Raw genomic sequence first — 11,444 nt, forward strand, 5'->3', positions numbered from 1 at the left:
TCGTTTGTATTACAAAAGACTTCTAGTCCGCCTTTTGGAGCCGGTTTGATAGCGTTGACGACAACTGGGATCTCACTAAGTGGAACCTTTTCCTGTAACTGTGTTCTTAGATCACGTGGATGGATACTCCCTAAAGGGTTGATGATCAGACTGGGTTTACTGAACTGTGTAAGCACTGCCGCAAAGGTTGGTTTCTGGGGCACAATCGCTGATGGTGTTGTTGCTGACTTCAAGTGGCTATGCCTTTCCCCGGTGTTCCTGGGAGCCTGCGTAGTTGCTGTTACTGGCAGGGAGTCCGTGTTTGTACTTGAAGTAACCACCTCAGGGTAAGGGGTGTTAGTGCCAGTGGTACAGCGCGGGATTACAGAAGTGTTCACGTCTTTGTTGACTACCTCTGTTCCACGTAATGCGATGTCCCGTAAGATCTCTAGAGTGGCTATGAGGCGTGGTAATATATTTTTATTACCTCGAGCTGTATTGGCTATTTGTACGCTCTCGTCGAAGACCGCTTTTATTTTTTCTATATATGAGAAGTCAGTTGAAACTAAGTGATTTGGCAAATCTAGATCACTGCAGTGTGTGGAGGTACGCATTTCACACATACTGCATTGAGTCTATTGTATGAAATCACCAATGATAAAAAAATATAAATTATTCTGCTATTCTGCAGAGTCACTAATTGCTATTGGAATCTTTAAAATTATGCACTAAGTCTCTAATTTCACTGTGTAGACTATCTCATTGAATGCTGTAGAAATCTCTATATTATGGCAATTAGAGGCACTATACTGAGCACTAAATTGTGGCACTATAACAAGGAACTATCTTAAGGCACTGTAATCTCTATATTAAAGTACTGCTGTTGAAGTCTTATATTAGGAAGCTGTTGAGATCTCTATATTAAGGCACTGAGTCTCTAATTCACTGAATACACTAAATCACAAAGCCACTGCATAACTGTAGTTCACTTGAGCAGTGCTTAAAATTGAGCCCGCAGGAAGAATTAGTGCACACAAATTATCACTTGCGCAGAACTTGAAACTGAGCACGTAGTGAGAGTTACAGTACACAACACAGCAAATGTGTGATGGAAATAATTAATTATTAATGCACAAAAGTTTCAGTAAGCACAATAAATAGCAGTACACATGATATTTTGTAAGTATACACATATATTTAAGTGATAAACACGTAAACCGAGAGGTTGTAGTGGTATGCCACAGGCCCGAAGAATGTTAATAAGTCAAAGATAGCAAAGAGAAAAGATGAGTGATGAAAAATGGGGGAGAATGTAAGGAATAGCTGAAACGTGAACAGAAGGAGAATTGTAGGTGCAGAAAGAGTAGTAATAGGAGAGCCTGGACCTTAAAGAGGTTGCGGGCCTACAGCAAGAAGAATGTGGAGGTGTTTCCAATAGAGGAAACTGTAAAAAAAAAAAAAAAAAAAAAAATTCTAAAAATACAACAAGTGTATAGTTGCAAAAATTGCTCGGGGGAAAAAAAAAGGACTAATTAAAATATTATAAAAAAAGAGTGAGGAGAGGGTGGAGTGGAAAGAAAGAGAGTGTCAGCAAAAGGAAAAAAAAAAAAAAGAAGGTAAAGTGTCAAGAGGGGAAAATGAAAAGAGGGCGCTATCTAATGTATGTAAGGAGAAAACTTAGAAATTAAAAGGCAATAACAGGATAACAAGGGGATGAAAAGAAGAGTTTGAGGCCGCTAAGTTACATAGAAGCGAAGTTATCAGAGAAATAAAAAGAAGGGGAAGTCAGTTAAAGGGGGAAAGAAGAGGGGAAAAGGCTTGAAGACAGCTTAATTAGAAAGTCATAGAGGAAATAAAATTAATGTTGGACTGAGAACTTATACTACTCGTAACTTAAACCACAAAATACAGACATTTTAGCAGGAAAGAGAGAGAGAAAGAGAGAAAAAAAAAAAAAAAAGTTAGAAAGTGCAAACACAAAATTATTAAATTTATATCAATAGTCGGTAATTTATACATAATACAATCAGTAAATTTCATTAATCAATAAATTTACATCTATAAAGTATAAAAAAGATTGTAACATAAACATGAATGGGCGAATAAATGACAAAGTTGAAGTTCGAAACTTAAACAAAGCCGCGCGGTAAAAAGTTCTAATGTCACAGGTGTCAACAGGTTCTGTGCCAAGCGCTCATGCGCTTTGTAGGGGGAGGGGAAAGGTCGTTGTCAATATGCTAACCCTGAGGGGCTTCTTGAGAAAACAACAACCTTGCAACCCCTGCGTCGAAAAATTCGACTTGGAAGAAGTTAGTAGGGAGGAACACGAGTTACGGATTATAAAAATAACACAAAAGTGTGCATAGCAGATGAACTGATAAACATAAAATCAAAGCAAAGGTACCGAAATAAACAGTACAAGAAGACCTACTTTGCCGAGGATGAATGATGATGATATTCCAAATAGAAGCCGAGATATCCTAGAAAAAATCCGCAAAAATGACACTTTATGGACTCTAATTAAAATAATTATAACTCTGCTTAAACACACACCACAAACACAATTCTTGCACCGTTAGAAAGCGGAATGCGCCAACTTTCTCCAGATATCTGTGTTGAGAACAGAAGGCAATTTGGTCGCGAGTAATCACTTAACACCGACGGAGCATAAAGCAGCACTTCATTTTCTTCTTCCGGTTCTTCATTCAAAAACATAGGCTCATGCGTAGACAATGGATGAGAATTTAAAAATTTCAATAACTCCGGAATTATAAGTCGTAGGAACACAAATCAAGCATCAAAATTTGTAGCTTGTTGAGACCTTTACGATGTTACTAACTTTGTGGACACACGACAAATATTACCGCGGTTATAACTCGTTCAAAGAGGAGCTCCTAACACACTGCTGCAGCGTTGTCACGGGGCAGGTACCGATGTTAAACGATGCACATGGACGGATCAATGGTGTGACGCCTTCGTTTCTGACAAATCCCAATTTTGTTAACAGCATTATGATGAGCCTGTGCGGAAACGCCAAAGGAATGAACACTGGAAATTTCATTCTTCACAGTCATATAGCCGAGCACTTGAATTCATGGTATTAGATGTCATTTTGTACCCACATCTTTTAACTCTAACACTCGTCTAATATATTGTTTAACCCTACTCGTCTAACACATTGTTTAACATTTATTGCCCTAATTTTTAACAGGGAAATGGAAGATCACATTTTATTCTGATTTCTCATTTTACTTCAGTACATTGAGTATTTGAATCCTAATTTTGCAAGTGCATTCCTAGAGGTCTCTTGCCAAATGAAAACGGCTGGTCAGTAGTTGCAGTGAGAATGACACAAAAACGCACGCTTTCTGCATGTTAACCAGCCATACAACAGCTTCTATCGTTGCGAGCGACTGATTCTCAATGTACTGATTTCTAAGTGTATTTTACCTCAAACTATCTGAAATTTTAATCAATTCATCCTTATACTGGTTGTAAAATAAATATGATTTTATTAGCTAATTTCTGCCCTTAAGCAGAATTTTTTATTTCCAACTGCGGAAGGAAAACCAAAGTACGATTTATTTGAGTTATGTTTTTGTTTGGCTGCTGGAATCAAGGAATTAGGTACATACATTGAATACCCATGTACACGAACTGAATACAGGAGCTGAAATTATGCATAACTGAAAAGCGTCTTCGTTATGAAGTTTCATTCCTCATACGAACATATGAAATCATTTCGTTTTGATATCAGCAGACAATGCTGTTGAAAACCGATAGAGAAACTAACAATTTTTAATTTTATCTAGGAAATATTTTAAAGAGCTTAGGAAAATTCAAGTATGTATGATAATGACATATGGAGATCTCATTCCTTTCAGATAGCGATGCAAATTCTTTCAGGCTATGCCAGCAGAATTTTCTGAATACAAGATAAAGGCATTTTGGATTATGAAATATAAAATGCTGCAGTGATATAAAGCCTGAGTTTATAATATAGAAAGGGAACTCTTATGGATTCCCAGAAAACATGTTTCATGCTGTCGTAGAACAAGCAACAAGTAGGACTAGCAAAAACGGTAATTTTCAGAGTGTTGCCGTACAGTGTGGCATAAAATCTTTAATTAATCTTTTAAAATTATAATTTAACATGTGAACTTCAATTTAAATTTTAACTTCTTTAACTAAACTTCTGATAATTCCAATTTAAGCATATTTTTCGATTTGGAATTAGTTTTAGTTCCTTTCCTTTTAATAATTTATACATTTGTTTCATTTTTAGCATTATAATTAAATGATAAAATTTATAAACCATTTCAGTGAGAAAAATTGCAATTAAAATACATTTATTACACTAAAACTGCGATTGATAGAAGGTGTTCTTATGCCATACATTAGCTGAGTCAACAACATTGTTGTAAATATTACATTATTGTAAATATTTTATTAGTATTCCTTTGGCAAAGAAAGTTTCCAAAGTGTGTATAATTTAATTAATAGTTTACTACAGAGTAAAATGGGAATATCTGAAATTATTCTAAGTTAGGAAAAAACCCTTGCAGTCATCTATGCTTGTATTCCCCGTCAACATCACTTTGGAAAGGAGAAAAGTATTAATTTTTTCTAGATGTTGTGATAAACGAATATGATATAAATTACGGACTCTCACACTGTTCATTATTGCGGCCCAGCAATGATTGAATGTTATGAATCAGATCAATCGTTCTTTGGTTAATTCAAAATTCGGCTGTAGCTTTCTAGAGTCTATTTGAGGTTTCGCCATAGAAAACATGAAAAATCAAATGTCCATAAATAACCTGTCTATACTTCGAACCAATGGGTCTTCTAATAACATAGATGTGGTTATGCATAATGTGGGTGTGCTTATTTCCCCCTTTGGTAGACGCATAACCTGGGAGCGCCTTATGCATAACCTGGTTTGCTTATGCAATAACTCTTTATACCTCTAATAGAGCGACTGGAAAATGAGACTCGACGCCCAGTCAACCAAATACCACATGATGATAAATCATCATCCTCTACATATTAGTTCTACCGCAGCTATAGAGACTACTGGGATTTTTTAAGCAGTAGATATGAAACGATAAGTGCATTTGCCGGGATTTGAACTATGAATTTTCCATATCCTGTCTGGATTATCTAATCATTTACAGCACAACAGTACGTTCAGATAAAATCAATTAATTTTTATGTCCTAAGTTATTGTTTCTCAGTATGTCAGTAGAAATAAATCCATTTTTAATATCTTGTTCAGCCCAAGCAATATACCATTAAAATTTTAACCAAAGGGGGAAAAAGCACGTTTTCGGGATTATTTGCTAACGCTACTTATCGTATCCTAAAAATAAAAGAGATAGAAGTTTCTGCTCCCTTTTTAATAATTCATTGTAAAATATTTTCATTGTGCCTTAAATTTTTAAAACCTTATATTAAATTCATAAAGGAATTCTAAGTTTGCTGAATGAGTGGCTGTTCTAGTAATATATATATATAGTTGCATAAACCAATTACTTTCATAATATATAGTGCTTGTGCAGGAATAATCAAACATTTAATTTTTTTTCGACTTAAAGCAATGCTTTTATTGTTATATTTCATGAATGTTCTTTATTTATTATACAAATATAATTTTGAATTTTCCGGTCAGTTTTACGTGTTGTTTATGTTAATTTAAAGCGTTTTTCTATACATTGTAGAATTAATTAATTATGCAGATATATTGTTGTATTTTCACGTATGTTGCAAAATTCTTTAAAGAAAAGCTACACGATTATCTTCAGACATCTTCACATTAAAATTCGCAAACAAATAAAGGGACTGGAAAGGAAGCAAAACGTTTCCTTTGATCTTCCTTTGAACAAACTCTTCCTTTGATCTCCAGAGTAAATGCACTAAAAAAACTGTTAATTTCAAAATTTATTCATTTGAAACCTTTGATTGTTTTAAAATTTTGCGCTACAACTTTCTTCTACTCGAATACTAATCAGTATTATTTCAAAAATTGGAATAAAATTCGCATACGTATCTGCATGTTAACTTCAAGTACGTTTCAACATTGAAATACCGGATGAATGTACTCATGTGTTTAATTATAAGCTATAATCAAAATATTTTTCTACAGTTATCATGTTCATGACCATTTCTCTTGAAAAATAAAAGATATTTTAGTTTTAAATGAAACACGAAATTGTCTTTCTTTTTTCTTACTTAGGATTGAACCATTGTCGTCATCAGTAGTTCTAAAAGCAAATGTGTTCTTGTATTTAAAGATCTTAAAGGAAAATTAAACATAGCTAACTTGTATGAAAGTGATTAAGGAAGAATGCATTTATGTAGATGTAGAATCAGAGTTAAAATTGAAACCTTGCATGATCTACAAATATTATCAAAAATTTTAAGTTAATAGCATTTGATAGGTTTTTTTTTAAAAAAGGAAAAAGTGAAAATGCAGCATGAACATTATATTTCAGAATGAAGGTCGATTCATTAAATACTTATAACACAATATAACGAGCATACTATATGAATTTACCATTTTCAGAAAGTTTAAAAAGGAAGAGAAAGTTATTTCTGTTAATCTTTTATAATATTTTACTGCTTAATATAATGTAAACCGGTTGAAAAATATTCCATACTACGCACAAAAGATTTTGGCAGCTTTAAAAAGTAGATAGTTTTGTGCGGCATTAAATTACGGCAGCGCGAAATTTGAGGATTTATTTACCCATCAAGCAAATATTTTATATATTTTAATAAATATTTTAATTGCAGAGATTATTTGCTATATAATGAATATAATTCTATTAAATTTAGCACCTATGCTGGCAACCTTGTATCCACTGTTCAATCCGATTACACAGCTGAGACATCAGCAAACGTCTAAAATTCTGTCAAGGAATTATTCAAAGCGATGCTGCAAAAAATGCAAAGGGTGATTCTGAAAGTGAACTTTTTATTCCTTTGTTAAATTTTTATTAGTAATAATACAAATAAATGGAATTTAAATAAAACAAAAACATTTTTCAATACGTTTTGCACATTCTTAATCGTTCCTGGTCAATTTTTCAATACCAAATTAAGTGCTTTTATTATATACGCTATAGTGTAAGGCGATTTTTTACATATTTAATATAGTACTAATTACTTCAAAAGTTTTTAATTAAATAATGGGTTAAATGTAATTTGCGTTTATTAACTAAAAAGCACGTTTGGTATTTCAAACTCTTTGCAATATATTTAAAAACTGAAATTGTGGTTTAGATTTACGTTTTCGAAATGATTGTGTTTCGAAATGTTTGAGGTGGAAATGCATTTAGAAAATTCATATATTAATATATTACATTATAAATAAAACTTATATTGGGCAATTAAAAACCAAATATTTTTCTATGCATGAAAAGGATTAAAAATTAACTCTATATACTTCTAGAACATTAATGCGTCTTTGTTGTGAACCCCGTGACGGAGGAAAAGCTTTGAAAGCTGAAACCGTATTTTCCAAGCTATAATAAATTTATTTGACCAAAACGAGGTGGAAGTATTTAATTTCCTTTCAACATAACAAAGAACCATTCACAAAACATTTCAAGGTTCTAAAGAAACTATGAAAACTACTAAAAATATAATTTTTAAAGAAATCTAGGCGGAATAAAAATAGTGAAAAAAGGGAAGCAAGAATTTGAGCAAAATTTCAAATATTTTAAATATTATTTTTCTAATTTCAAAATTTATTAAACGATATAATGAATATAATATGAAGTAATACTGTTAAATTTAAGTCAATAAGAAACGTAACATTTAATGATTAAAATTTAATGAACAAAAAGTCTCTGCTAATTTAAATTTGTATTATATTGTGTGCTAAGTTAAATTTCATATGAAAGAAGCAGAAGGTAAATTGGGATTTTTTAAACATACATTTCTTTTAAAAAACTTTTTTTAATATGCTTCGTATTCTAATTCCTAATAAGGAAGTAGATTTCAGTTTGTATGTTTTACATTAGGAAGTTCTGCAAATCGTTTAATTTCGTAGCTATGCAGTCAAAAAATATCCTGCTATCTTTTTTTTTTTTACCTATTTTGGGACAGACCGGGCGAGCTCATAAAGAATGACTGCTGGAGATAAATTAATCTGTCTCTGGCCATGGGCCTCTGGGCAGCTCCAACACACATCATACTAATTCTGATTGGAAAGGCCCTTGAGGATGGTATCCAAAGTTTTTCTTCCCTTCTGACGGTTACTGACCACATAATAAATTTACTTTGCTGAGAAAATTTATATAAAAATATTTATATAAATAATTTATATAAAAATAGTGTTATTTTATGTGTACTTTTCTTATTATGCATTTTTTATAAATCTCACGTGACTTTCTTGTAATTTATTTCTGCATTACTAAACAAGGTAATAATTTCGTCCATTAACTTAGAGGGCAATGTAATAACGGGTTAGCAGGGAATTTTATGTTCTTGGTCAAATGAGGTGCAAGAATAATAAAATTCTTTGATTGAAAAATTACAAAATAATGTTGAAAATGTTGTTAATGGCTAACAAACGCTATGATTTAGATTTACTTTTGTTTAAAAGATTATTATATGTAAATCTAAATCATAAAGGTGAAATAACTTAAAACTGCACTGATAGCCAAGAAGCGAAAAAAAATATAAAATTTTCCATGAATAAATTTTGTCTTTGGAAACCCAGAATAAACAATAGACAAGTGATAAACGGTTATTTTGTTTAAATTCAAATAGCTATCTATCTATGACTTGAATATTATTCTATTAGTTCATGACAACTGATAGATACAGCTCTAAGAAACTTTTAATCTCACGCATAATGCAACATGATTCGAACGAGAAATGAATTGATTCCAAATGCCTTGCGTCTCTTCTGCTTTTCTATCAAAATAAATCACATCACTTACTTTTTTTAAAGTGGGAGTTGTCACACTGTATGAAAATTATTTAGTAAGTTTCTCGTAATATAAATGCTTCATATATAGCGCGTTTTAATGTATTTATATTATTCTAATTTTAGTTTTTCGTAAATTTTGCTACAAAAGCTTGAATCAAGTGGAGTTAGTCATTTAGTATAATATGAGGTATTATTAATAACAGCATAAACAGATCATGCACCAATAGTCAAGAATATTTCTTAATTTTGAATATATTAGAATTCAAAATGAAGTTAATCTGCGTATTTGTTCTCATTAAAACATTTTTAAAATATAGAAGTTTATTTTGTATATTGTTTTGCTAATGTTTTTACTACCACCTCCGTGTAGCTTAACTGCGATAACTTACTAAATTCACTACTTTACTAAACTTGCTTCAGTTTTGAATTTAAATTTTTTCTCTAATCATGTTCATTTTTCACAAAAATAACAAGGATTAGCATATTTGAAGGATGAATAGCTTCGTATATTTATAATTCTTTTTTGTTCTTTTCCTCTTGTAGATCCGCTGAAGACAGCAAAAGCTAGTGATGATCAGTGGATAGAATGGAGCTTTTATAAAACACGTCCACTGGAAATTCAAGAAAATTTCTAGGACTTCTATTGCTTCATTAAATCCTGAAAAAAATTGCATTTCGATTAATACTATTTAATACCATTGGATTTTCAAAATTTCGATCATTAAACAAACATTCAGTATTTATTATTATATACATATATCAATAAAATGTCATGTCCATTTATTCTGCTTATAGTATCTGAATTATATTTCAAGACACAGACAAGACTATTGAAACGATGCATGATATTATATAGCATAACCATATTTTTTATATGAAAACTGAATTATCCCAATATTATTTCCTCACAATATGCCGCTGAAAATTAATAAATTATATTTAAGAAATAATACATTTAGAGACAAATCCACAAAAAATATGAAAGAAATGAAATTCAAAACCAGAAAAAACCAAAAGTCCCTCTAAATATGTAAAAAATCAACCATCAGTAGAAGTATCCTCTCGGGAAATACAAAAAGATACGGGAAATACAAAAATTACAAAAATTATAAAGAGAGAAGAAGGCAATCAAAATCTGATACAGCGTTATGAAGAGGAGGTAGATCAAATTGAGTTGAACTCCTTCCCCTTGGAAAACCACTGCGTTTCTGTTAATCCAAAATTAGCTGATGAATAATTCTCAATTATTTAGCCCGAAACATAACATTTCACCTAAAAATAGCACAGTTCACTAGTATAGCCTATAGTTTCACCAAAATAGTCTAGCTTATTATTAACTGAGAGAATTTTTTAATGAAACTAAGTTCATTCCATATAAAATAATTCACATTATTTTTGCAGGTATAATATACTACACAGAATACAGCAAAACGTTTCTTACATGTTGTTTTCTCTCGACTCCTTGTATTGGATGCATCTGCAAACTTTGAAGCGTATGCCTTGGAAGGATACATAGGTATCGGAATGAGTGTATATGGTTACGTCTTGTTACATTCATATCATTGTTAACCATCACAACAAATTGCAAGTAATTTCTTTATACTTTATATTTTGAAAGGAAGTGTTGAAATGAAGAGTAATTTAAGGGAATAAAACGAAACATAAAATTAGCGTTTATATGTTGGTTATAAAACAACCCTTTCTTTCCTTAACTTCTGCAGAAGAAGTTCACGTAAAGAATCCTGTATCGTACATTCTGCTTGTGTCTTATATTGTGTCTTATAAGCTTGCATTTGTGTTGCTGCTTTCGTACATCTTTGTTCCACTAGACTAAATTAGTAACATTTTAGTTTCATTCTGCGAGATGATGTTATTGTATATGTTGTTTATTTTGGTGAGAAGAAATGTTGTGTATGCATCCAGTGCTTTGAATGTACTTTGTTATTCTAGACATATTCCGTTTTCTTAAAGTAGTCGCTGTCAGGTCTATTGGTGGTTGTTGACTTTAATTTTAGGACGTTTAAGCATTTGACTATGGCTGTAGTGGTTAAGTTTAAAATGCTTTAAGTGATCATCAGATCAGCTTCTGTCTTCTGTGTCTTCCAGAATTTTCAACTTTGTTTGATATCATCGATTTGCAAGGTAGTCGGTGTCAGATCTGGCCAACATTTGTCATTTACGTTTTCAAATGCTGAGTATGTGCCTGTTGTGTTGTGTACGACCAGTCAGTTGACGTAAATATAATTTTCAGGTTCTCATCCTTTTGAGGAAGTGTAGCGTAACCCCACGTAGTGCTTGTTGCACCATAGTCTTCTGCAAATAGCTTGAGAGCAGTTGGTTAAATAATGTTTGTTTAGTTTGTTTACATATTTCATATATTCAAATAAGTCATTTACGATTCATGAATATCCTTAATTTCAGGCATGAGGTGAACAATCCGATTATAAGAAACCTTGGAGATAATAACACAAATTGTTTTCCTGACCTATAAGTCCCGACGCAGTCTCTTCTAGTTTTGAGAACT

General features: G+C 31.9%; 1 protein-coding gene across 1 annotated transcript in view; it reads left to right on the forward strand.

The window, feature by feature from the left end:
* LOC118195786 (neuroligin-4, X-linked-like) overlaps positions 1 to 9,703 on the forward strand; it is a 291,903-nt gene extending 282,200 nt beyond the window's left edge. The window contains exon 8 of the mRNA XM_035367112.2: positions 9,464 to 9,703. Coding sequence (XP_035223003.2) covers positions 9,464 to 9,488 — 25 coding nt within the window. The 3' untranslated portion in view covers positions 9,489 to 9,703. The remainder of the gene's footprint in view (positions 1 to 9,463) is intronic.
* The last annotated feature ends 1,741 nt before the right edge of the window (positions 9,704 to 11,444 follow it).

This window comes from Stegodyphus dumicola, chromosome 3 (assembly GCF_044657685.1).
Source record: "Stegodyphus dumicola isolate Sdum_Otavi_A_Nest chromosome 3, ASM4465768v1".
NCBI lineage: Eukaryota > Metazoa > Arthropoda > Arachnida > Araneae > Eresidae > Stegodyphus > Stegodyphus dumicola.